Source organism: Saccostrea echinata, unplaced genomic scaffold (assembly GCF_033153115.1).
Source record: "Saccostrea echinata isolate AGI-Se365-2 ecotype Australia unplaced genomic scaffold, CSIRO_AGI_Sech_v1 ptg000008l, whole genome shotgun sequence".
Classification (NCBI taxonomy): domain Eukaryota; kingdom Metazoa; phylum Mollusca; class Bivalvia; order Ostreida; family Ostreidae; genus Saccostrea; species Saccostrea echinata.
This window is the reverse complement of record NW_026889757.1, coordinates 11,259,799-11,286,586: the sequence shown is the minus strand read 5'-3', so window position 1 is coordinate 11,286,586 and position 26,788 is coordinate 11,259,799. Positions and strand designations below refer to the sequence as shown.

Here is a 26,788-nt window from a genome sequence, read left to right as displayed (position 1 = left end):
AGCAAATAAAAAGAGACATTTTATCAGAAAAAATATATATAAGGCAAAGTTTTTTTTTCTTATGAATTAAAGGAATTGAGTACAATTTGTATTGACAAGCGTTAGGTCTGTGATTGGATATAACCTTTCTTTTGTTTTCACGTTTCTAAAGAAATTATAAATCTTTCGTTATGACCGTTAAGCTGCTGAGATTGTTCGATTAAATAATTCAAAGTCAAGTACTGGGTCAACATACTGTAAATGTATTATATTTTAGCGTGTACGATATTTTCCGGAATTTGATTTTTTAACAATTAAGATTAGCGCATTTTATGTGCGTGTATATATGTGCAAGACAATTAGCGTTTCACTTGAATTAGTTGAAGTTGCTATCCGCCAAAGCGCTAAAAAAAATACACATTCAAATGTAATATTAGTATACTTTTATGTAGATATACTGTATATAACATGAAGCGGTCACCCATCCAAGTATAATACAGGCACATGCTTGAAATCGAAACACATTAACTATGAAACTGAAATTTTTCTTCATACAGTCAAAATTAAATTGCTGTTCAAGACAAAAACAAGGAGGAGTGGGGGGGGGGGATTCTTTGGTGCTAAACATCTTCCCCATTTACAATTTTTAAGTGATTTGGTAATTAAGCCCCTGTCACATCAGGGCTGCGTTCCAACAGAGTTGGCGTTGTTAAATTCCTGGGATATCCGTGGAATATCAGGAAAATTCAATGAAATTTTCAAAATACGAGATGTCACGGCATCCTGACAACAACCAAAGCACTTCTAGGGAATTCCTGCGGCATGCTACTGCGCTCCCTCTGAGTGTTCCATGCGTGCGATGAGTTAACGGCGTACAGTGCGCCAACCGCGTGCACAAGACGTTCTTTTGACGCACTGGCATCTCAAAGGACTCCTACAAGTTTCTGTACTTCAGCTCGGTCGAAGATACCATTGCGTCCATACTGCCATCATGTGCGTCACTTGAGCGCGCCAACGGGCTCTTGTGGCGCTGTTGAAGACCTTACCGCGCTATTACGGTGACTATACGGCATTTCCATTGCGTGTATATCAGAACGCAGAGCCAAGCGCATACTGTATGCATGCTCAAAATGCGCGCCATCGCATTGCGTTCTAGGTGACCCAATCGCGTCACTTGGAAACCCCACCGAGTTCTTACAGCGCCGTAGGAGACTCTACTGCTAGCACTTCCGCGTTCTGCTTTTTTTTTTCCACAGATGCCGCGGGATCGCTTGAGGACGCAACCCTGGTGTGACAAGGGTTTTACACTGTATATTCGATAACACTTTCAAATTTTCTTTTTATTTACTTTGTACAGTAAAAGATGCTCCTTAAATGAGGAATGCATGCTCATGACAAATCATATTTTTCATTTACATAAAAAAGGTAATGACTTGATATAAAATACCGTACATATCATATAATGAATGATTGGTATAATAATCGTAACAAAGTTCCATGCTTTTTTTCAGAATATCTTTTTATATCCCATCCCAAATAAAATCTCTGTCTGTCCCTGTTGCTTCCTTAAAACAAATACGTGTAGTACTGGTGTCTTTTACAGTACATGGATCTATATCACAGTCTTAATGGCGGTACGCCCCTAAAAAATCAAGGAATTATTTGTAAGCAAGTAAAAACATTATGAAAAATAAATAATAGGGAAAAAAGCCACAATGTGTATTACTTAGTATTAATATGGTAATGACTGCAGGTGTGTATAAACAGTTGAGCCTACTGGTCACAACTATCCTCTAGTTGTGAGGAGTTCTTAGATTTACATAATTACAACCAAAAACAGATGTTACATCAACGCATCTAAACCTCTTCTGACAATTACCAGCCAACACACAGAATAACTGGCAAAGCTTAATTATCAAACAATTTGATGAGTACCCGTAGCTAAATACAGTAACATAGACTGGCGTACAGCTCTGCTGTGACCAACAGAGCCTAAAAGAAATAAGAAGTCACTCCTGATGCCAAAATAAAGATAAGGTACATATACAACTGATAAACTAATGACAAAAAAGTAACAAAATTGTGACAATACGTATGCTTGTGTTCTCAAGGAAATTAAGTCGATTAATGAAATCATAGAGTATGGAAATGAACATCTTTTATGATTAGTAGGTAGATATATGCAAATTTCATCTGGAAAGTGAATCGTCCAATTGATTACCATCCTGATTACTTAGGCTCAATTTCCTAACAGTAAATGTACAGAAATTATAATGTATATTTTATCCTCCAAATATATGAACAGGAGGTGCCAATAAAGTGTCTTTTTATAAGTCTTTACTCACTTTGCAAGCCATAATGGTCAGCAATTCCAGAAGCTCCTAAGCATTTCATGACACCAGAAAGCTGTACTACATGTATCTGTATATAGACACAAACCAACATTATAACTCATTTTTTTTCATTTATACTTTAGATCACCAAATTATCATGATACCTTATTTTTGTGAGATAGTTTAACTTTAATTTCTTCTTTCTTTTGTGAGTAAAACATACTGATAGCCTCAAGAATGCTTATTAAAGCTCAATATTTTTTGGTTTTCAAGAATTTACAGAATTTTAAGTTACCTTTTTCAATATTTTTGTAATATCTTTTAATGTTTGTAGCCCGAGGCATCTTCTGAAAGAATTATACATGTTAAAGTCATTAATATATGTAGTAAACAAGTGGTAAATAAATGCAATGTATGGGAGAGCAATATTGACTTCTGCAAAACATGTGTTTATCTTACAGATTTTTCTTGCATAATCTTTATAATGGTTACACATATATCACTATGTCAAACTTACAACTCATCTTGTTGCATTTTTTGTTTAAATTTCCATTACCATGCTGCATAACATATTCAAGATTTAAAAAAAAATTTACCTTTTCTATCAACATATTTAATGACACCTTCATGAATCTCTGGAAATGATTGATGATGAAAATATGGTAAAAACATCCATCTTGAACTTTTCACAATTTTCTCAAATCTTTTCTCTCCCAGCTGTGGGATCAGGTTTGCTGTTCCCCTTAATTGATGTACAACACGTGGACTGGGAGTTGTAAAAAACAAGCTGTGATAAATCAACAACCATAAGTCCACAACACTGGAAAATTTCAGGTTTTGGGAATCTTCTTCAAAAAAGTTTAATGGCTTGTTGGATTTCAAGAGATAGTCATGCACAGGGTCATAGACAGCAACTTCAAAGGAGTCACTTGTCATACCAAACACTGGCATGGCTGGGGCATAAGAACTGTCCTTTTTATTAGATTGTTCTTGGTACTTGCAAAGAGACATGGCTATCGCTTGCTTGCAGAGCTGTTTTTCATCAATTACATTTATTTCTGATTTGTATTCCCTATTAAGAATTTCTTCATCAAGTTTATAAACAGTGCTCTCATATTTATCCATCCATTCCTTGTTCACCAGACAATGATAATAAATATCATCAGTCTTCTTTCTTGCTGTGAATACTGCAGATTTAGTATAATTTTCTTCTGTAATAGAATGATTCTCTGCAGGTATGAGGACACCATCAACAAAACCGTGGAAAAGATGGGGACTTCCTGAAAGAGAAAATGCATTCAAAAATAGGTTAAACATTGAATTGTGTTACAGTATATGAAGGAATTATTGTTAAATCAATAAGATATAAATTCTGGAGGAGAGAGATGGATATTTATGATTTGCTGGCTAAAATATGAGAAAAGGAAGGAATAAAATGTGTTCACAAATATTTTGATATCTATTGCACTGTATCAATTTTTGTTCATTATTACAATTAACATATACTTAATTAAAATTGATATCATACCAGTCTTTGTGTCACAATGCTTATAAATATGTAAAAGATAAATGTATGCACTGCTTAACAAAAGTATGCATTTTACCCAGCAGTGTACTTCCAAAGTTAAGAGGCTGTCCACATCCACAAGGACACTTGTCCGTTGGACCTTTGGTATGAATATTATCCATAAAGTAGCTGGATGGGAAGGGGAGCAACTGGCAAATAAGATGCTGTGAAATGACTGCAGCAACCTGCTCTTCTGATGACAAATCTTTTAACATCATCAATCTATTTTCATGTTCCTCTGAAAATGAGATAATAAAACTATTTTCATGGTTTTATTTTATATACATACTTTTATGACATAAAGAACAAGATTCACTAAGGGCCTTTTTTGGCCCTGTGAATTTCTGAAAAACTGAAACTGCTTAGTTTTAGTTGATAATGCATTAAACTTCATTTAGACATTTGGCGATTGCGAATCTACCAAAAATGACGTGATTTTCTGGCTAGTCAATGCATTATGACGTCATGAAATGCGTCATTTTCCTCATATCCTGATCAATTCTACAAGAACAGCCAATTTTTAAAGATATTTTTCGATATTTAATATAGAGCGCAATCTCTGATCTAAAATATGCAATTATTTACTGATAGAACCGTTTCTGAGGATTACAAAACATGTTTTATTTTTTAGATCAGAGGGTGCGCTCATATTATTTTTCTTCTCTGAAAGTACTTAAATATACCTGTTTTCCTTAAAAGTCAAGAACATTGCAATTCCATAAAGCTTGTTTTCCAAGACCTGGACTTTAAGGAGAAAAATTCTAATAGGAAATGAAAGCACTAAGTCTCTACTTTATCTTGATGTTTAAAATGAAACATTAGGTGTTAGTCAATAAATTGGTATATCTACAGTGCCATTTTATGCATAAAGTGAACCTAGCTCTTTGGTTGTGTTGACAATAGTACTGGTACATTTAAGAACAGCTGTGTTAGAAATAATTCATTTCAGGGTAATAATATATATGGTATTTTGGGTGTACCAGACATACATGCATGTAAATAGCATTATTTAGGGAATAACCAACTTCTTTTTTGTTATTTGCAGCTCTTTATGCGAATTTTACAGTCAAACTGAGTTTTTATCAGCGGCTCTTTAGTGGAGCCAGTAAAATGGATGTTTGCAACTGTTAAACCTGCTTTACCAGTGCTTAATAAGAAACAAGAAGATACAACCATGTAGTTATTCCCATTCTAATGCAATTTATGTATTTTATTTGATGCTTACATCATATATAACTCATTTGGAGTATTATAAATTGACCCATTAAATACCAGAGGCATCATATATTAATACCATATTTAATTTTTATTTCTGTCCGTGAAAATATATTCATGACAAATACCGATAACAACATCATGCAGCTGAACTGACAGAACATAATAATTTCAAATCAATATTAACATCTGATAAGCATGCACAACAAAACCCTTTAATCTCTTCACCTTTGTTCACATAAAATTTCTTTAGTGCCCTGAATGCAGTATCCTCCTGTGAGTTTTGCAGCCCCCCCTTGGTTTTTAAGTAACGTTCAATCGCGTCATACCCTCTGGAAAACATTGTGGAGGATCGTGTCCCAAGATATTTAACAGTTTCTTCAAGGCAGTGTGAGTTACCAACATTTTCCTTTACTCTGTACAAAGCAAATCTCCAGAATGTAGTTTCACTGAATGTTTCGGATACCTCCAACTCCTCCAGGTCGTGGTTTCCATAAATTTTTACTGCGGCTAAACTGTATTTATGATCAGTTATATAATTTTTAAGATTATTTCTAAAGGAAGTATTTTGTAAATCATCTTTACGTATGTGCAAGTCATACTTAGTTAGAAATGAGGTCCTTCTGTTTAGTTTGAGCAAAGTGAAAGTTCTCTTTCGAAACATAGACGCCATTTTGAATGGGTGCAGGTTATTTCAACACCAGGATGTTTCGGCTCACAGCTAAATCATTCGCTTCTTAGAAATATGTACAATGTATATATTTTTGCATGTAAGCAGTTTTAAGAAAGTTATATAATTTACAAAAGTGTATGTTGGGATTTTTTCATTTCATACACAATTTGCAATCACATTTAAGTGATATACGGTATATAGCAAATATTAAACATTTATTTTAAATATTAATTTAATTCAATATTTTACGACTTGTTTTTTCTTCAAATGTTGATAAAGTAATTTTTTAAAAATTTAATCTAATTTGGGAACTTGCAGACTTTTCCATGTCGTATCAAACACATAAACAAGACCTTTGCTGAGGTCAGTAAGGTGAGGTCAAGGTTATAGAAAAGGTCAATTTCAAGATAGATCTTCAAGATTGTTAGAGAGAAACTCTGAACACTTATATCTCATACAATAATTTTGCATTATCTGAAGGTGTGTCAAGTCCTTGGCCAAGGTTACCTGTGGAAGTTCAAAAAAGATATCTAATATGTCCTGTTTATAACTTTGTAAATGAAAAACAATTGAACCCTATAAATATACTTGATTAATTGATTGCTTACAACCCGAGGGTGTTTCAAGACCTGAATCAAGGATGTTTAGGCAAGATCAAGGTCACTGACAGGGTAAGAGGAGGGCAGACATACTGGAAACACTTTTTCTCACTAGATAATAATTCTGTGGAATCACAATTTCTGTTCTATTGCGGGTAGAATATACTGTATATCACTTAAATGTGATTGCAAATTGTGTATGAAATGAAAAAATCCCAACATACACTTTGAGGCAAAATGCCAAATTTTACACCCTCCAAGAAAACCTGTTATTCCTACTGTATGTGTACTTAAAAAATCAGGCTTCATATTTTAGCTGGCTTTGGTGCAGACAACGATGAGCTAATTCATGAATACCGCTAAAAAATCATTTATAAATACAATATACGGCACGGACACGTAGAGCGCTAATTCATGATTTCGCCAACAACTCCATACCCAGTGATTACGCCATGTACACGTACAGTGTATCTGCAGACATAGTCAATTCATTTTGTGATTCATTACAGAGCATATCAATAATAAAACTGCATATTGAAAAAAAAAAGAATGATGTCAAAGAAACTCAAACATTTAATCATGTCAACAACATTTACAAACAAGCTATATAAACTAAGAAATGTGTGGAAAAAAATAGTCAAGGACATAATTTTATTTTTCAGAAATAATTATAATAATTGGGAAAACATTGTGATTCAAATGCTTTTGATGTAACAACTTAAAATATACTGTAGAATGTAGAAGCACAAATTTTTGTGGGAATAAAATTTTGTTGATTTGCCATCTAAAAGGGTTTCGTGGGCATTAAACTTCGTCATTGTAACCATACTCATTATATTTTCATATAAATTTTCATGTGGGATTAAATTTTGTTGATAATTGGTAACAACCAAATAAATGAAATAAAATCCCCAACGAATATTTCTGCTTTTACAATAATACAATAACATCTGCATTCATTATAATGAACTGTGACTTCCAAATGTCAACAACAATTCCGTCTTTGAAGTTAATTACATGTACCCTCTGTACCGATTTTGAGATTTTTCTCTCAATATTAAACAATGGAAATCATAGAAAGGGCGAAATAAAGACCCCTGGAAACACCAGAGATGTGATCAGGATAACGAAAAATACTAAAGTTGTTGTACTGTTAAAAGTTATCTAATATTCTTAACCCACAAGAGATTACTGACATTACATATTAACATTTCGTGCTCATCTTGAAGTAATATTACAATGTAATAAATGTAAAATGTAATCAATGAAATTTATCTTATAATATTTTGCATCATTATAAAATTTTGCATTGACAATACATGTATGAAATGTTTTTGTGACAAATGCCCAACTAGCAGTATGAAGTTAATAATTTTCTGTACAGTAACATTCTACAACAAATTGTGTAGTGTGTGCTCATAACCTGCAAGAGTTACATGAATTTAACATCAACAGAGATTTACAGAACTCGATCTGGACCCATACACTAACACAACTGAAACATATCATTAAAATTCATACATCTCTACAATTATTATGGCACAAAATTGTATCATGATTTATCACAAAGAAATGGAAGTGAAACAAGAGGCCCATGGGCCACAATGCTCACCTGAGTCACTATGGTCATGTTGCTCTTCATCAGCAGATTTTTATACCCCCCTATATTTCTATGTAAATTAAACTTTGATCACTTATTGTGGCCTCACTCTACCCAAAGGGGTAATGATTTAAATCAACTTAAATCTACACTACCTGGGGATGTTTCCATATAAATATGAGTAATCATGGTTTGGTGTTCTTGAAACAAGAAGATTTTAAGAGATTTTCCCCAAATACATGTATAACTAAGTAAAATTTCCATTGCCCATTGTGGCCCTACCCTACCCATGGAGGTCATGATTTGAACAAGCTTGAATCTACACATCAGAGGATGTTTCCATACAAATATGACTAACCATGGCTTTGCTGTTCTTCTTCAGATTTTAAAAGATTTTTCCTAAAAACTCTTATGTGAAACTTTGATTGCCCATTGTGGCCCCACCCTATCACTGGGGGGTCATGATTTGAAAAAAAATATCCATCTATACTACCTGAGGATGCTTCCATATGAATATGACAATTTTCACCATATCTTAATTGTCTCCTCTTGAAAGAGGCTGTGACTCCCTATAAAGTTGTTTTGTAGCAAGTTTGGTTGAAATTGGCTTAGTGGTTCTGGAGAAGAAGTCAAAAATGTAAAAAGTTAATAGATTGACTGATAGCTGGATGGATGGACAATGGACAAACTTTGATCAGGGAAGCTCATTAGCGCCCTTGGCTCAGGTAAGGTTAAAATAATACACATAGAAACATAATTTTGGGAAACATTTTGATTTTGAATACCCTATACTAAATACATGTTTTTTAATTCAGGCAATGGATTTTTTTTTCTTAAGCTTGTAACATATTTTGCAATAAGAATCTCTCATTAAAATAATAAAAATTGCTGAAATTACATGTATCTATCATCTTCCCTAGCTAAATGCTTCTGATCTGCTCAATTCCTCACAAACAGCATTTGGCCAGCAAAGAGATGGCTGTTAATATGAGTAGTTCTAACAAATGAGATCAAAAGTTACAGTACATGTACCTGTGTTGTGTGTAATACCAAACACAACAACAATAATAAAATGACAAATCTTTCAAGTTATCATGGCAGACATACAAATCTCTGCAAATGAGATTCAGTAAAAAAAGGACGCAAATTTACAATTACTGTAATTCTCTTGCATCCATTTCAACAGTAACAAAAAAGACAATTTATACAGAGTACCTGGTACAAAATTAGCAAACCACTTACCAGTAGTTAGTACCAGTACTTGAGGACATGCTTGTCCACCTTGACTTCATCTCATTTATAAAACAAATTAAATTAGGGTTCAAATAAGAAATCAACAAAAATATAACTAGAAATTCAACAGAAATATAACTTCATCTGCTGATTGTGATCATGCACTGCTTCAATTACACTAAAAAACACTTTACCAAACAAATTATTATGCAATATCTTCATTGTATTGCATTAAATATTCTCCAAAAGGAAAGACCAGAATTGGAAACACTCTGCCATTTAGCATGTGACATTTTATCCTCTGAGAACATCAACTTATTCTACAATAAATCATGGCTCAAAGCAACTGATTACAATATATGTGTTGCAAAAATACCGGTACACAAAAACACACATACATATCACAATAAATTGGGAATGAATGCAATTTTCTCATTATAGTATTTTAGTTTTGTGGCCTGCATCTTTCTTGAACAAAATCTGACAAAAAGAGACTGCTCTCTTTGGTAATATTAATTCTTCATCCAGCATGTACCAGTCTAGCCAGTAATTGTGAATTAAAAAAAAAAATCCTTAAAGTAACATCTGTACGTCATCATCATCCACTTCTGAAGCTGAAATCGGCATGTAGGAAAACAACATACGATTACGAGCTGCCGCTTGTCTTCTCTTTTTCAATCGCCAGACAACCAAGACAGCCACTGTGACGATAAGAACCAAGGCTCCTGCTGCAATTAGTCCTCCCACAAACAACCAATCAGTGCCCTTCTTACTTTGGACTTGGACTTTGTTATGAATAACCTTATCTAGTGCTGAGTCTGTGTCATTGTTGTCTTTGGGGATAATGATGGTGACATTTTCTGGAACAGGAATGCATAAATCTCCCGAGCAACAACAAACTTCTGTTTGTTCCCCTTTATCCTGTAAAAAATGGGTCATTTTAACAGTACATTTGTAAAAATTTCCAATTTGCTGTAATTCTTGAAACAATGGCAAATTTAATGAATAAGTTACTACCAGCAGGTTTGTATTTGTAAAAATTTATCATCATGGTTGAGAAATATTAAATATGGGTACAAAATCAATGCTTCCACTCCCCAAATTTCTAAATCAAGAAACTTTAAAAAACATTTTACATAAATATATTAAGCACATTTGCATTGTTACATGTATTTTAGATAGCAAATTAAAATTCAAATAATGTTATGGTTACCATGGGTTTTTCTTTAATTTGATTTGAATACATTCATTTTTATCTCTACAACACTGTGAACTAAACTACATTGCATTAATAGCAAGGATTACATTATCATTGCAAAAAAAAAAAAAACATAGGTAATCAAAAATTACAGAGCTCACCTCAATGAATGTTATCTTTAAGTAAGGCAAAGTCCCACACTAAACTAATCATCTACTAGTGTGCATCCCTAGAGGCAACATTTATGAAATTTTTGTCCATGAAGGCACAGGCCTTGATCAGTTTAATCCAATTGATAAAACTTCGAGGTATAAGAAACAAAAGGCCCATGGGCCACATCGCTCACCTGAGCACATTGGCTAGGCAAAAGCACAAATCAGTTCAGTAATTTAAAAGATTACAAGGGGGGGGGGGGGGGGGGGAGGCTTGAATTTCAAACTACCTGATGATGCTTGCATGTCAATATAACAAATGGCTTTGTTGTAAAAATTTGATCCCCAATTGTGGCTCCTCCCTATCCCAGGGGTCATCATTTGAACAAACTTGAATCTACACTACCTGAGGATGCTACCATATCAATATGACTAAACGTAGCTTTTCTGTTCTTGAGAAGAAATTTTTTTTCTATATGTTCTTATGTAAAACTTTCGATCCCCCATTGTGGCCCCACCCTACCCCCGGGGTAATCATTTGAACAAAATTGAATCTACACTACCTGAGGATACTTCCATATCAAAATGACTAAACATGATTTTCTGTTCTTGAAAAGAAGATATTTTCCTATATGTTCCTAGTACGTAAAATTTTTAATCCCCCATTGTGGCCCGACCCTATCCCCAGGGGTTATCATTTTAACAAACTTGAATCTACACTACCTGAGGATGCTTCCATATCAAAATGACTAATCATGGCTTTGCAGTTCTTCAGAAGAAGATATCTTCCTATATATTTCTATTTAAGACTTTGATCCTTCATTGTGGCCCCACCCTAACCCCAGGGGTCATGATTTGAACAAAATAAAATTTACACTACCTGAGGATGCTTCCACATAAATATGAATAATCAGGGCTTTCCTGTTCCTGAGAAGAAGATTTTTAAAGATTTTTCCTATATATTTCTTTGTAAAACATTGATCCTCCATTGTGGCCCCACCCTACCCCAGGGGGTCATGATTTGAATAAACTTGAATCTACACTACGTGAGGATGCTTCTATATAAATACGGCCAATCAGGGTTTTGCTGTTCTTGAGAAGAAGATTTTTAAAGATTTTTCCTATATATTTCTATCCATTGTGGCCCCGCCCTACCCCCGGGGGTCATTATTTGAACAAACTTGAATCTACACTGCCCGAGGATGTTTCCATACAAATATGACTCATTATGACTTTGCTGTTCTTGAGAAGAAGATTTTTAAAGATTTTCCCTATATATTTCTATGTAAAACTTTGATCCTCCATTGTGGCCCTGCCCTATCCCCGGGGGTCATGATTTGAACAAACTTGAATCTACACTACCTGAGGATGCTTCCATATAAATATGATTCATCATGGCTTTGCTGTTCCTGAGAAGAAGATTTTTAAAGATTTTTCTTATATATTTCTATGTAAAACTTTGATCCTCCATTGTGGCCCTGTCCTACCCCAGGGGGTCATGAATTGAACAAACTTGAATCTACACTACCTGAGGATGTTTCCACATGAGTTTCATCTTTCCTGGCCCTGTGGTTCTTGAGAAGAAGATTTTTAAAACATGCTATTAATTTTTCACTAATTCTTAATTATCTCCCCTTGAAAGAGGGTGTGGCCCTTCATTTGAACAAACTTGAACCCCCTTCACCCAAGGATGCTTTGTGGCAAGTTTGGTTGAAATTGGCCCAGTGGTTCTGGAGAAGAAGTCAAAAATGTGAAAAGTTTACAGACAGACGGACAGACAGACAGAAGGACTACAGACAAAATGTGATCAGAAAAGCTCACTTGAGCTTTCAGCTCAGGTGAGCTAAAGAAATCATACCCCATTTTTGTCAATCAGGTGAAAACAATCTAAAATCTTGTTGGTGCAGGTAGGGCTTGCAGTTAGTTGGGAATGGACTTGTCCTAAAAATCTTTAACTGGTCACCCATCCAGAGAATGCAGGTCAGATTTAACATACAAAGCAAGTAAGTTAGTGTGCATCCCTTGACACATCATCAATACATGTTTGGTCCAGGTAGGCCTTACAGTCACTTAGGAATGGACCTGCTCTAATAGCTGGTCAGTCATCCAGAAAGCATACTTCACATCCAGCATCCAGAGTAAGTCTGGTAGTATGCATCCCTTCACTTAAAATTATCATCTATACAAGTTTGCTTTATGAACATGATGAAGGACTTTAAATTAAATCAAAATAAACCTGCTCCAAAACCTTTAACTTGGTCACTCATCCAGAAACATACAAAGTAGGTTAAGTCCAGCATCTGAAGCAAGTCTGGTAGTGTGCATCCCTAGATGCATCATCCACCAAAGTTTGATCCAGGTAGGGCTTGAATTTATACTGGACTGAACCTGCTGCAAAAACTTTAACCTGGTCACTCTTCCAAAAAAACGGGTGGGGGGTTGAAATCCAGCATTCGAAGGAAGTCTAATAGTACACATCACTAGATGCAAAATCCATGCAAGCTTGGTTCAGATAGGGCTTGAAGATACACTGGAATGAGCCTGCTTCAAAATTTTAACTGGTCATTCATCCAGAAAATGAAGGTCAAATCCATCATCTGAAGCATGTCTTAAGTGTGTATCCCTTGAAGCATCATCCAAGTTTGGTCTAGGGAGGGCTTGAAGTTACCCTTGAATGAAACTGCTCTAAAAACTTTAACCTGGTCACTCATCCAGAAAATGTATGTCAATTCAGCATCTGAAGCAAGTCTGGCAGTGTGCATCAATAAATTTATCTTCAATGCATGATTGCCCAGCATAGGGCTAATAGTTACTTTGGAATGAACCTCCTCCAAAAACTTTAACCTGGTCACTCATCCAGAAAATGTAGGTTAAATCCAGCATCAGAAGCAAGTCCAGTGGTATGTATCCTTATATGTATCATTTTATGCAAGTCTGGTCAACATAGGATTTATAGTTACTTTAAAATAAACCTACTCAAAATACTTCAACCTGGTTGCTCATATGGAAAATGTAGATTAAATCCAGCATCCAAGCAGGTGTGTATCCTTAGATGTATCATCCATGCAAGTTTGGTCAACATTGGGCTTGTAGTTCCTTTAGAATGAACCTGCTCAAAAAACTTGAAACTGGTCTCTCATCCAGAAAATATAAGTCAGATCCAGCATCTGAAGCAAGTCTGGTAGTGTGCTTCCTTGGATGTATCATCCTGCAAATTTGGTCAATATAGGGCTTATAGTTGCTTGAAAATGAGACCTGCACCAAAAAAAACTTGAACCTGCTCCAAAAACATCATTTACCTGGTCATTCTTTGGCATCATCTCAAACTTGGACTGGTACAATGAAATACCAATACTAATAGTAATACTAAAAGCATCGTCCATGCATCTCTGATCAATATAGGGCATATAAACACTTGAAAAGAAATCTGCTCTAAAAACTTTAACCTGGGATGCTGATGCCAAGGGTATTACATAAGCTCCCCTAACTTTGTTGAGGTGAGCTAAAAATCATGTACTAGCTGAAACAAAATTTTTCCTTTTAAATACTTTGAAGGGAGGGGGATTTCAATTCATACCTCTTGTGTGTGACAGAGTTCTTCCTGAATATATGTTTTATTTGCTGCAGAACATTGTTGTTTACTCCCACACTGCAACTTTTGGTTCAAAATGGTTCCTTCTTTGTACACTGTGATGCTCATACACAAATCATCGGAACCGGAACAAGTTTCTTTGTAATGTCCTGTTTTAAAGACGTGGAATATATACAATTATATATGTCTGAATCTAAGAGTTGACGGGGAAAAGAATATCAGTAGCACAAGTAATACTTTTTACATTTTAGAATTAATACCTTCCAAGTACCGGTAGTAAATATAAAATACTGTAAAAATACTAATTTCAGTGGTAAATTATATATTTTAAATTAGCACCTTTTGAGCTGCTTCTTGTCCACTAATTCATGTACACCCTAATACATTTTGTTCTCATTAAGACTCAAAAGTGCTCATTTAGGATTAATTGCACTAAACAAATGTAGCAGAAAATTAAGCTAAATTTTAAGTGCACTAATTTATGTATGCAGTTTACTATAATAAACAATATAATACAGGTAACTCTTGATGGCTCAAACTTCGATCTCTCGAAGTTCTTGATCGCTCGAAGTGAGTCTCCGGTCCCGAATTTTTCTCCTATATAACTAAGCAAATTTACTCTTGATATCTCGAACTCTTGATCTCTCGAAACCCTTGATCCCTCGAAGTCAAAATGCAGTCCCGCTATGCATATTCTGTAAGAATTTACCCTCAATACCTCGAAGTGGCTATGTGTACACCAGGTTACATAATTAACACCTTTACCTGGACATTTAAATGGCCCCAGGCAGAAGACGCGGGTCTCGAGGAAGGGGATGTTTATTCAGGTGACACTTATGCTGCAAGGTGATAATTGATTTATAATAAGTCATATTTTGCCTATATGCTATTAAAATAATTATCATCGACTGTCTTACGATAATTTAGAGACGCAGTGTCCGTGAAAAGTAGTAATTGATTACAAGACGAAACAATAATTTAATTTTTATTTTGAGTCAGTGTCAAAGTTAAACGAAATATGAAAAATCAGAAACAGCCACAATGTCAATATGACGACTATTATTGGACAAATACTTACAGAACTGCATTCAATGATAATGTTTGGAATAGTCAATGCTATATGTACGACGCTGTAAAATGTCGTTTTCATGTAACGAATGCGCAGTATGATGTCCGTATTACAAAGAATAAATAAATAATTATACATGAAGTGACGATATACATTTTTTTTGCTTTACTTAGTTTAATGAAATATTCATCTAAATCACTTAAAAATATTGTTGTTTTATAAAATCCACGTGTAAACAGTCTAGCCGAACTCCAAAAACAGCGTGAACTCCGAAAACGAAGTCTTTGGCTCCATCATGCATTGCGCCAAAATGGCGTCCAGTGTAAACAAACGATGGATTATCGTTCGCTTTCTCCAAATATACGGCTGCATAATGGCTGTATTTAGTGCAATATTACTTCATTTTATTTTTTGTTGAATGGATAATTGCATTTATTAAATTATTTTGTTAATATTGACTTATTTATCGCTTCAAACTCTTGCATATTAGTGAATTGGATATACGGCATCAAATTCAATACTGCCGGTAAGAAATATTTTCTTATTAAATTTATTGTCTCCTTGATTTAAATTTTATGTCGTTCCTACACTAAAGGTGCTTTTATTTGTTTTTGAAGACACCCAACTTGTATTTATTTTAATCAGAAAATGTGCATTTTTCACCACGGAGCAGATGTATTAACAGGTTCATTTTTAGAAGACATGTTGTGCCCTTAATATCTAGAAGAGTGGGTTTTAAAGTCTTCATATTGATAGATAATAGTTTTAAAAATGTGTTCATAATAATATCTGTTCGTATATGGTAAAAAATCGGTAAATAACGATGGTAAAAACTTACGCGTCCAATTCAGATGTCGTACACAAATAAAAAACCGGAATGCTAATTTATGTGTAAAATTCAGTCAAGTTTTTAACAGTTACAATATATATTGCCCCATTTTGCAGATATATCCCTTTTTTATGCATATTTACTTCTCAAAACGTATCATTTTCTCTATAATTGATCTGACTTGAAACGTTAACTTTGAAAGTAAATATCTCATTTTTTGCAAATAAAATCAAAAATCTGACAAATACGATCTCTTCCGAAGTCTTTTATTTAGCATTTCTGAGTACTGGTATAATTGCCATACTTTCCAAAACTTTGCACGGACAGTTTTTGTAGACCCATTATTTTTGCCGAAAAATCGCCATTTTTTGTGTGTGTGCGCATGCGCGGACTCTTTTTTCGGAGTCTTTTTCAGTCTCAATTTCTTACTTCCGGAAACGCTGTTTTTGGAGTTCGTCTAGACTGGTAAAAGTTAGCACTGCATGAAAATCATTACATCCGGTAAGACTAATTTTAAAACCTGTTAACAAACCCGGAAAATTCCAGACTCTTGAAAACTCGAACTCTTGATATCTCAAAGTTTTCGTTCGGTCCCGCGGACTTCGAGGTATCGAGAGTTACCTGTATGTATGTAAGACTCAAATTAAATAACTAACTTTCTTCTGTATATGACTAAATTTTCCCAAGGAAAGAAAAATTGTGAAAGGTTATCTGCATTAATGTCCTTCATTTTCTTACACGAGAAAGGGACAATAAAATTGTGATTAAAAAATCAATGTGTTTATGTTCATGTGTCAAAATTCAGTGTTTTCAATAAGAGCTGGCAACCGGCAAAATTAACTGCCTGTACGAGAAATTTTGCCGGCTATGAAATTTCCGTAATTGGGATTTTTTGGGGGTTGGTACGCGAAATCTGTAGATTTTATCGCGACTATCTATATTTCTAGAGTAACTTCCCTTGAGTGCGCTCTTTTTCATTGAAGTTTGATTTGATCCAATATGTACTACAACTACTGAACAAGGCAGTTCAAGGCTACAACTCGCGAGAGCAACGTTTGAAGAATAAATTTTTAACGAATAATTCCAACCTCATATAAAATTCACAACTCAACGATCGGGATTTAACTTTAGCTATACAAGATATGATCAAGATTATTGGGAATTTGGCGCTTCATTGACGCAAGTGTCAGGTATCTACGGCCTAAAATGTCGAACAGGAAAATATGTTGTTTTTTTTTTAACATTCACTGTCACTTCACAAGCTAGGTCAAGATTATTACAACAGCAAATATTTATATCTAGACCGATAAAATTGTAAGACCTTACAAATAAAAGTCATTTTTTTAATCGTGACTGAGACATGGGACAAAGGAATTCTTACAGAATTTCCTCAAATTGAAAATGTAAATTTGTATTCTCGTTTATTTGTGTTAGCTCTCTTGAAGTACAGGAACAGTTTAACTTTTCACAAGAAGGTTTTTATGTACTAGTAATTTGTATTTGTATCCATTTTCTTAATTATTTCGTTCTGACAATCTGTACAAAATAGTAAGTAAATTTAAAGATTTATGATATTTTAGTCTGCAGATTACAGAATGCAGAATATTTCATTTGGGGGGGGGGGGGGGGGGGGGGTTGTACGTCACTACGTGTTAAAAAGTTTATTTTTAAATAAATTATTTCCTTAATTTTGAATAATTTTCCTGACTGGTTAATGTGAAAGGGACTAATTATGCAGCATGAGTATGAAATGAAATTCTAGCACAAACAATTGTCTGTCAGTCTGTTAAAAGTCCATATAACAAATCAGTGAAAGGGTACAAATTGTTTTCTAAATGGCTTTAATAGGTAAAATTTGGTATATAGTGACAGAAATGTGAAAAATTTATTGGCCTAAGAGGTAAGAAAAATGAGTCAAAAATGCCAATTTCCGTTTTCGGCCAAGGGGCTTTGCCCATCCCCCCCCCCCCCCCCCCCGGGCCCCCTACCAGGGCTCTGCCCTGGGCATGAGGCGGCCCCCAGACCCCTCGCCGAGATTGGTTTCCTTCTGTTCCATATATATTTCCTTCTATTGAAAATCTTATTGAAAACACTGCAAAATTGTCATTTTAGAATTTTGATGCCTGATTAGCAAATGGAATTTTATATCTTAATTGCATATCTATAATGTCAAACTTCATATATTTTATACAATTCTGGTAAAGCAATTAGAAGCGAAGAAAATCAAATATAATTTTTTTTTATTATGATACACAAAACCTAAATAAGTGCTTTTAAAAATATTCAGTACATACTGTAAACCCTTAGGTAATTTATAATGATTTTCATAACTAATCCATTGAAATACACACACCTTAATAAACTAGAGTTTACATAGATATCAAGGGCAATTTTCAATAGTAACCTTTTGTAGAGAAATTTAAAAATATACTAATCAGCTGTCAAAACTTAAAAGTTCAAAATTTACTTCAAGTTGCAAATATCATCATCTAACCCTTAATAAATTTCAGATTCCTGTGTTTTGTTAAGATCACAGAATCATGATCAATGCCTTCAATTAACCATAACATACCCATGGCCACTGTTCCATTAGACTGAAGATTATTACAAACAGGCTTTATCACCGGCAAAACATCAGGGTTATGATTACAGTTGTCTCCCTTACAGCATATAAGTATAACTTCAATATCATTTACTGTTGTCTACAAAAAAAATGTGCTATATCAATGCTGTTCTCTAATTTGAATCTTTCTTAAGATTTATACAAAATTAATGTACTTTTTCTATGTCCATCCATGATAAAAAGCAAATGATAAGCTGATAATCATAAAAGAAGGTAGTCACATGTTTGATGGTACTCATACTTAATACCTATTCTTTTATATGAACAAGATGTAAATACAGTCAAACCTTGTTATCTCGAACTTGATGGGACCGAGAAAAAACTTCAAGATATCCAAGGGTTCGAGATATCCAAGGGTTCGAGATATCAAGGGTAAAATACTTAAGAAATATGTGGCAAGGACTTCCCAATCAATTCGACATATCCATGGTATTTGAGATATCCAAGTTCGAAATACCAAAGTTCAACTGTACCAATAATTTTCAACAAAATATAAATAGTGTTCAAGACTGAAATGAAGTATCATTTTAACTACTGGTGGTATACTTTTGATATGAGATTCCTCTTACACAAATGCCCTCCCTTATTATTTGGATGTTACCATGTGTTTATATAGATACGTCCATTAAAATCCACTAGTGATGTCACTCTTTTGTTTGAGGGCTCCATTATTTTTCAGGAATGGACAGTTGCAAATTACACTGAAAATGGTATTTGCTATGTTCAAATTCTTCTTCCCATACCTCTACCAAAGAAAGAACTTAGAAAATTTCATTAACTAAAGTTTATTTTCATACTAAGAAAAAATCATAATGGTACCGCTGATAATCGAACCCTGGTACCCTCACCAAGATAGACATTTGAATTTCATCTCACTACGCCATCGAAGCTGTAGTGATGGGATATCGGTTAATTTTCATAATCGATCATCGGTTGGAATCGGTTACTGCTTCCGATGCGATTTTACCGATTATAATTGGATGTCATAGTTTTGTGTATAAAAAGCAGACTATTACAAATATTTTATATTTCTTTAACATGAATATATTAAATATATAATATATAGTTTTCTTTGTTGTTTTGCTTCTTTTACACTTTCTATATATGCACCTTTTGGTTCTTAATCACCTCTGCTTTGTGTTAGTTGGCTTTGTAATGGCCATTTTCTTTCATTACAAAGAAATAAATTTCAAACTGAGAATGTATAATTCCAGAATGCATTTAAAAGAAGTACGTTTCCAATGATCGATTATGAAAAATAATAATCGATGATCGAAATCGGTAGCATTTTTTTGTCGACAATCGATGTTTTCTGATTATCGGTACAACACTAGTTGACAGATTGGATTTAAATTACTTAATAACACTTTACTTGCCTTCCTCTCCCTATATATATATATATATATATATATATATATATATATATATATATATATATATATATATATATATATATATATGTATATATATATATGTATATATATATATTAAATACTGTGTATCTTTTATATATTTTTCATTAATATATATTAACAAACAATAATTACAAGCATTTAAAACAGTGGATTTTAAGCGGGTTAATGTACAAGTAGTGCTCCATTCCTTAAAAGATATGGGCCTCGGCCCCTTCAGGGCCTCAGCTCCATTACTTTTAAGGAATGGAGCGCTACTTGTACATTAACCTAAACGTAACATCCTAGTACTGTATTACGATGTACATCTAAATTACTTAAAAAAATTCAATGAATTTTCATATGAAAAGTGAAATAGTAATTTCCAAACCTTTACATGTGTTCCCACAATACTATCATTACAGAGTCCAAGGAAATCACACGAGGCATTCCTGTGAGCTGTTCTTGCAGAAACTGGGTCAGACTCAAAGTTTAATGATGTGGAATTGTCATGATAAATAAGCTCATAGCAGAAGGACACAACCTGATCACCATCTTTATTTTGAATTGTGGTATTGTCTGGGGCAGCTGTTGTCGTATTATTTTCTATGGTACATGACTGATTTGATATTGTTGATTTATCATGTCCACTCCAACAATACAGATCCATGCCACTGCAAAATTATAACAAAAGGTCAATAGCCACTATTTCCGTATGGCGCTAGTACACTTTTTACAAAGGTTTCAAAATGAATTTAACAATATGGCCATGTTCATGAAAGTTCATCAGATTTTAAATTGATGATGCCTGACAATTTAACATGTTCGAACACAATGTCCTAATTAACACAAAACATGCTACTTTACGAATTTAGTATTCACAGAGTTAACTGAGGTTAAGGAAATCACATGGTGATTAATATTCAATATTAATTGAATAATATATATACATGTACATGTATTGTAATATTCAAATTGAATGTCACAACCCTTGCTTACAACAGAGAGAGAGAAATGTAAGAAGAATTATTTTTTTCTCTTGTAAACCATGACTGCATGTTTGTCTTTTATCTATGCAAATATACAACTACCGTTAAACAGAGAACAATAGAAAAACATGCACTGATGATGTATAAAGTCAGTAAAACAATGGAAGTCTTCATTATTGTATGGAGATTCAAGAAATTGTGATTTAACTTCCGTCTGTGAAAACAGATTCATACTTCATAAATACATACTTTTACTTAATGTATTTACGTAAATTTGTAAATTGGATGTTGACCATTCTTGCACTTATAAGAAAAATGCTCATTTTGAAAGTTTATATGCATGTCCTACAGTGTATTCATCCTCTAAGGTCTCCTTCATCATTTTGAAATCTGATTTATTGATTATGTTACAATGACTGTTTTGTTTTTCTACACAAACAATCTTTATACAATAATCACTGCATTAAATTACTTCAAACGTAATTCTCTTTTGAAAAGTAATGAACAGACACAGCCTTCATCAATGCCTCAATGAAAGCTATGTGTATTCACTGACTATCAAAAAATGTATGAATAATACATATACTACAAACACACACACATACCTAATTATTATAAAATCAAATTGTAGTGGTCGTATTACATTTATCAGAAACAAAAGATACTGCACCCTTCACCAATATATTGTCTCTCAAAAATATTGTCTAATACATCCTTTACTTCAAAATGGAAATTCTAGTTTCATAGTTTGACGACAAAATGATCAAATTTAGGAAATAGTATGAAAAAAAGGTAAGCCTAAACAAACGAATGAAAAAAGAGATAATACATGTATTTACATCATCTTTTTTTAAAGCTTGATTTAACTTTGTACTTCTATTTGTAGCTTTGTACAGAGAAAGTAAAGCCTAGCAAACAGCTTACATGCATTTACTTTAATTGAATTATCACAAAATATGTCTGGTGGATCTAGTAGTAGTTTCAGTGGGTGTGTTTGAAAAAGGGGGAGGGGAGTATTCAACATTATTGTACACCGAATGATTTTGTTTGTTTGTTTGTTTGTATGTAGTTTAACGTCCCTCTTGAGAATTTTTCACTCATATGGAGACGACACCACTTGCCGGTGGAGAACTGCATATTTTGTCCTATACTCGGCACTTACGGCCATTGAGCAGTGAGGGATCTTTTTCGTGCAAGCACCTACTGCGACACGGGACCTCGGTTTATACTGTCTCATCCGAAGGACCGGTCTCCACGTCCCACAGTGGGATTCGAACCCGCGACGTAAGGATCAACTCCTTACGCCGCGACTCTAGAGCAGACGCTCTAACCACTGCACCACGCGGGCAACCACCGAATGATTAAATTCAGCACTGAATTGTAAATTTTTAACCTACATTGTATCATAACAAGGACTGCTGTGCTGATAAATTGGATAATGAATCTTAGCGCATTATGAAAATTTGTCTGCACATCCATCCATGTTAATGACACAATGTACATAAAGAATTTACAATTCAGTGCTTATATATTTACATTTATAGATTTCATGGTAAATTGATTAAGTATCACTTCTTTTCATTAGTACACACTGCAATTGTATAACTAAATATTTATAATGAACTATTGTCATAGCACCAATTTTCAACAGTAGAAATTGTGACAGTCTTTGTATCAATATCTCCTTTGTAGCCAACAAAATGGATGGAGGGGAGGTTACCATTACAACAACAATGACTTTCAAATTTCAACATGGTACATTAAGTAAGTGAACTTTTTTCCTTATATAGAGTTCTAGTATATTATGAATTAGGTAAAAATGTTATTTACATGTTTAAGTAATTCAGAACTGATTTTAAGTGCAACTTTGGAGCATTTAAGGTTTTATTCCAATGACATTCTACTATAAATAATGATAAATGGTATATATTTGAACTGCTTTACCATTGTAACAGGAAAATGTGATGCACCAGACCAGGATTCAAACCGGAGCCCCCTGAATTACTAGTTAGTTCTATCAACAGAGCTATCTGGCCACTGGTGATCGAACCTGCCTGACCACCACATTATACTTTGGGACAGATTGGGTACACTTTGTGGTCATGCACAGACAAACTAGTTCCTCTTACACCACATTAGAAGTATTAAATGTCTGCAACTCTTTGATTACCCTCTAGTTATCATTGCTTGAAAGCTTTTTTACTGGAAACTTTTTATAAGTCACACGTACATTCTTAGCATTGATGCTTACATCATATTAAATAATCATGATCATTAAGAACCAAACATATTGATGATTTAATAACTTTGCTAGTCTTTAAACATCTTTTCTAAAGTTATTCCCCTTTTGAATCAAGCAACATTTCAATTCTTAAATACCACATGGGATTACAGAGAAATATACTACAGGAGTGGTCCATTTCCTTTCATCAACCTGAAGTTTATTAATGAAGGTCTATGCCACTTACTCAACAGTGCACTGTATTTAATCAAACAAAATGAGAGCAAAATCAAACCTTGATCATCTTGCAGTAATATACGTACTACATATATGTAGTCCTTTGTTCAATAAAATTCCCATAATAACAGTATATTCATACTCATAGTCATTTCTATTTTAATTAAAAACTTCAAATACTTAACAATGACACTTGAGAAAATACAAAGAAAAATAACCAGTAGAACATTATAAACACTTACTTTGTTAAAGAAACCCCGAATAACGCTATGAAAGTAAATAAGTAACTATTCATTTTGAAGTCGTTCATTGTAATTTCTTCATTTTCTGGAAATCGAAACTAATGACGTAATTAATTGACTCGCGTGCCCGAACTTATATTTCACATGCAGTCGCATTCTCTTTCACTAAATACGAACAAAAAAGAAAATCGATGCTATTTAAAATTTTCTTAATTATGAAATGATAGGAAATGTATTTTAACAGTTCAGCTGTTTATAGAACAGAACATGATTATGCTGTCTATCGGGATCGAGTTTCTTAAAAAAAGAAAAAATTGGCGGGAATTCGGAGAAGCAGGCTCTGTAGCCAGGGACGTTTAAAGGAGAAATGAGAATAACAATAAAATATGCAGTAAAACTAAAAGCGATATTGTCACTATCGTTTTTAGTTTTACTGCATATTTGCTGAAATGAGATCGAAGATGATTGAACTAGCTGGTATAAATGCTATCAATTATAGATGATGGGCGAAATGTTCACCAGTGTTCACACAGCAATCTAGAATCCAGGCGCGGATCCAGGATTTGAAGTTAGGGGAGCGCAAAAAGTAGGCAGGGGGTCTGGGGGCCGCCTTGAGGCGGGGGCCTGGGTGCGAAGCCCCCGGAAGCTACTGGATTCTAGAGGTTTTGTAGGGTAAAAATGAGGTCTACCGAGTAGACATTTTTACGTTTTCTAGACGAAACTATGATTTACGCTTACTTTGACAGTTGGGGGGGGGGGGGGGGGCTGGGTGTGACCCCTTAAATCCTCCACTGGAATCTGTTGTTTCCCTTAAGTGTTGACCCTAAATGTTGACATCTGTAAGTGCATACAAGCGCAGAAATTAATGTCCAAACTAGAAAGAGGTTTCGTTTAAAATTTGCACTACTTATGTATGGGTAAAAAGGCAGAGTGAGCAGTGGCGGATCTAGAGTGGGGGGGGGGGGTGACCCTGATTTTAGTTTTAAAAAAGAAGAAAAAAAATGGAAGTGATTATAAAGAGAGAATTGTCTTCACATGTAAATAGAATTCTAAGATTTATCCTGACCTAGCTTTTTTATTGAAACAATGATTTATGTGTTTTGTAGTAAAAAGTTCAGTCTTTCAAAATGTCATGAATCTTCTGAGATTTTTCCAACTGGACCTGAACTAATTTGGCTTCATTTGCCCTGGACCCATTGGGAGCCTCAAAGCGACCCCAGACCTCTTGCCTAATTCGCATGAACATTATACTTAATTAGGCTGGTTATGCCACTGATGTATTATCGATGTAATATAGTTTTTACTAGGGCCGTCATTAAAATTTTTTTATTTGATGTACTCCGACCCACATTTTTCAAGGTGGGTAGGTAGGTATGTATAAGGTAGTTTTTTTAATTAAATATTTTCTAACATTTTGTCAATTGCCTATAAACCACTGTGAGACTTAGAAATTTTCATTATAGACACCTGACAGCTAAACAAATTATATAAATTATCTATTTCTTTAAAGTCTTTTAATCTAAAAAGTATCTTAGAAAATTGAAATTGATAGACCTTAGGTATTCCATCCCTAATAACCTCAGATTCAATAAATTTGAATATTACATAACATATGTGTACGGGTGGAATACTCGGTATATTTAGACATAATTACTATTTATTACTATTAGCATGTAAGAATGGAATGTTGTCCTAATTTATGACCTGGACCTTGTTGAAGAGATATAGATCTCCCTTTTTTTTTTTTTTTAAGTTATAAAAATCAATTTTTAAAAATCTATATGGTAAAAAAAAAAATGTTTTCAATTGTCATTCTATTTGTGTTGATTTAATGCATCTTTCCACCCCAGTATTTATTGATATTATTTTAATTTTTATTTTAAAAAAATTATTTGTGTCCATAGATTTCAATGCAATTTCTGTTAATTAATTACTGCGTAGTTAATTACATTTTTGAAACTTTCTCTTGGCAAATTCTTTTTCTACTGTAAAATGCTTTGAATTAATATCAGAGTATTATGTACGTGATGGATATTTAAGGATAGAGAATTAGATCCTATTAGAGATGGAAAACAAGCAATACAGATAATCTATTTTAAAAAAGAGAAAAGAATTTGACATACTGAAAAAATTGATTGGGTAGGGGCAATTTTAATGGGTTAGTCAGAGTACATCAAACAGATCATTTTTTGTTGTTGACCTAATTTCTTATAGTAAATGTGTGTCAGTAAATTTCTTTAAATACAATGAGTTTTTTTGGTTCTACGTTTGGTCGTACAAGTATTCCTATCAGAGCCCGGTTTTGGGGTTGTACATGTAAACGTTTGTTAATGTATAAACATTAAAAAATTAAAATTGGGATCCTTGCCTGAAAAGTGACCTCATTTTGGAGTGAAACAGAAGTATAAGTATTGAATTATCCTTCCTAGTGGCATGGGTTTCTGATCCGAAATCTATGTTGTCGAGTAGATTTCAGATTGGAAATCCTTGGCTAGCAAAAGTGTCCCAATGGTAGTCTCTTAAGTTTTTTTCCCCCAGGCTTTGATTATTTTTTGATCTATTGTAAAAACAATGTTGTAGGCTTTCACCTTCATCTATTCCTTCTTGATACAGTGGGCAACAGAGGGTGAACTCTTTAACCAATTCAGGACGAAAAGTCAGGTAGGCAGTATATGTATATGCATGGATTGGGTTGTCATGCCTTTATGTTGTACCTCAGCTTTTCCATCCTTCTTTACTCTTAGAACACCACTTTATGTTAAACCCCCCCCCCAAAAAAAAAAAAATTCAATCTTAATTAATGCTAGGAGCAATTTTTTATGTATAATTTCTTACCATAACCAATCTGTATGACCTGACCTTATCTTCCTTTGTGTGTTTCCTTCAGCTCAATTTCGAAGAAATTGTTCAAGTTCAATAAAAATGTTTTAATCAAATCTGATATTCATGCAGTTGTATTAACAGTTGACTATAATTCTGTTTAAAGCAAATCTTGGGTAATGGGGAGATAACTTGGGAAAGAAAAAGTGATGAATATATCAAATAT

The 26,788-nt window shown here is 33.9% G+C and overlaps 2 protein-coding genes across 2 annotated transcripts; both read right to left on the bottom strand.

Moving 5' to 3' along the window:
• Nucleotides 1–432: 432 nt before the first annotated feature.
• Nucleotides 433–5,766, bottom strand: LOC133181073 (uncharacterized). Its single transcript, XM_061315616.1, has 6 exons — nucleotides 5,323–5,766; nucleotides 3,917–4,117; nucleotides 2,909–3,592; nucleotides 2,608–2,659; nucleotides 2,325–2,400; nucleotides 433–1,621 (listed from the first exon to the last, which is right to left on the bottom strand). The coding sequence occupies exons 1-4, from the start codon at nucleotides 5,756–5,758 to the stop codon at nucleotides 2,634–2,636; spliced, it is 1,347 nt and encodes a 448-aa protein (XP_061171600.1). The 5' UTR covers nucleotides 5,759–5,766; the 3' UTR covers nucleotides 433–1,621; nucleotides 2,325–2,400; nucleotides 2,608–2,633.
• A 1,155-nt stretch (nucleotides 5,767–6,921) lies between these two features.
• Nucleotides 6,922–23,850, bottom strand: LOC133181072 (uncharacterized). The gene is made up of 5 exons (XM_061315615.1): nucleotides 23,743–23,850; nucleotides 20,445–20,727; nucleotides 18,612–18,741; nucleotides 14,127–14,290; nucleotides 6,922–10,120 (listed from the first exon to the last, which is right to left on the bottom strand). The coding sequence occupies exons 1-5, from the start codon at nucleotides 23,808–23,810 to the stop codon at nucleotides 9,773–9,775; spliced, it is 993 nt and encodes a 330-aa protein (XP_061171599.1). The 5' UTR covers nucleotides 23,811–23,850; the 3' UTR covers nucleotides 6,922–9,772.
• Between the last annotated feature and the right edge of the window lie 2,938 nt (nucleotides 23,851–26,788).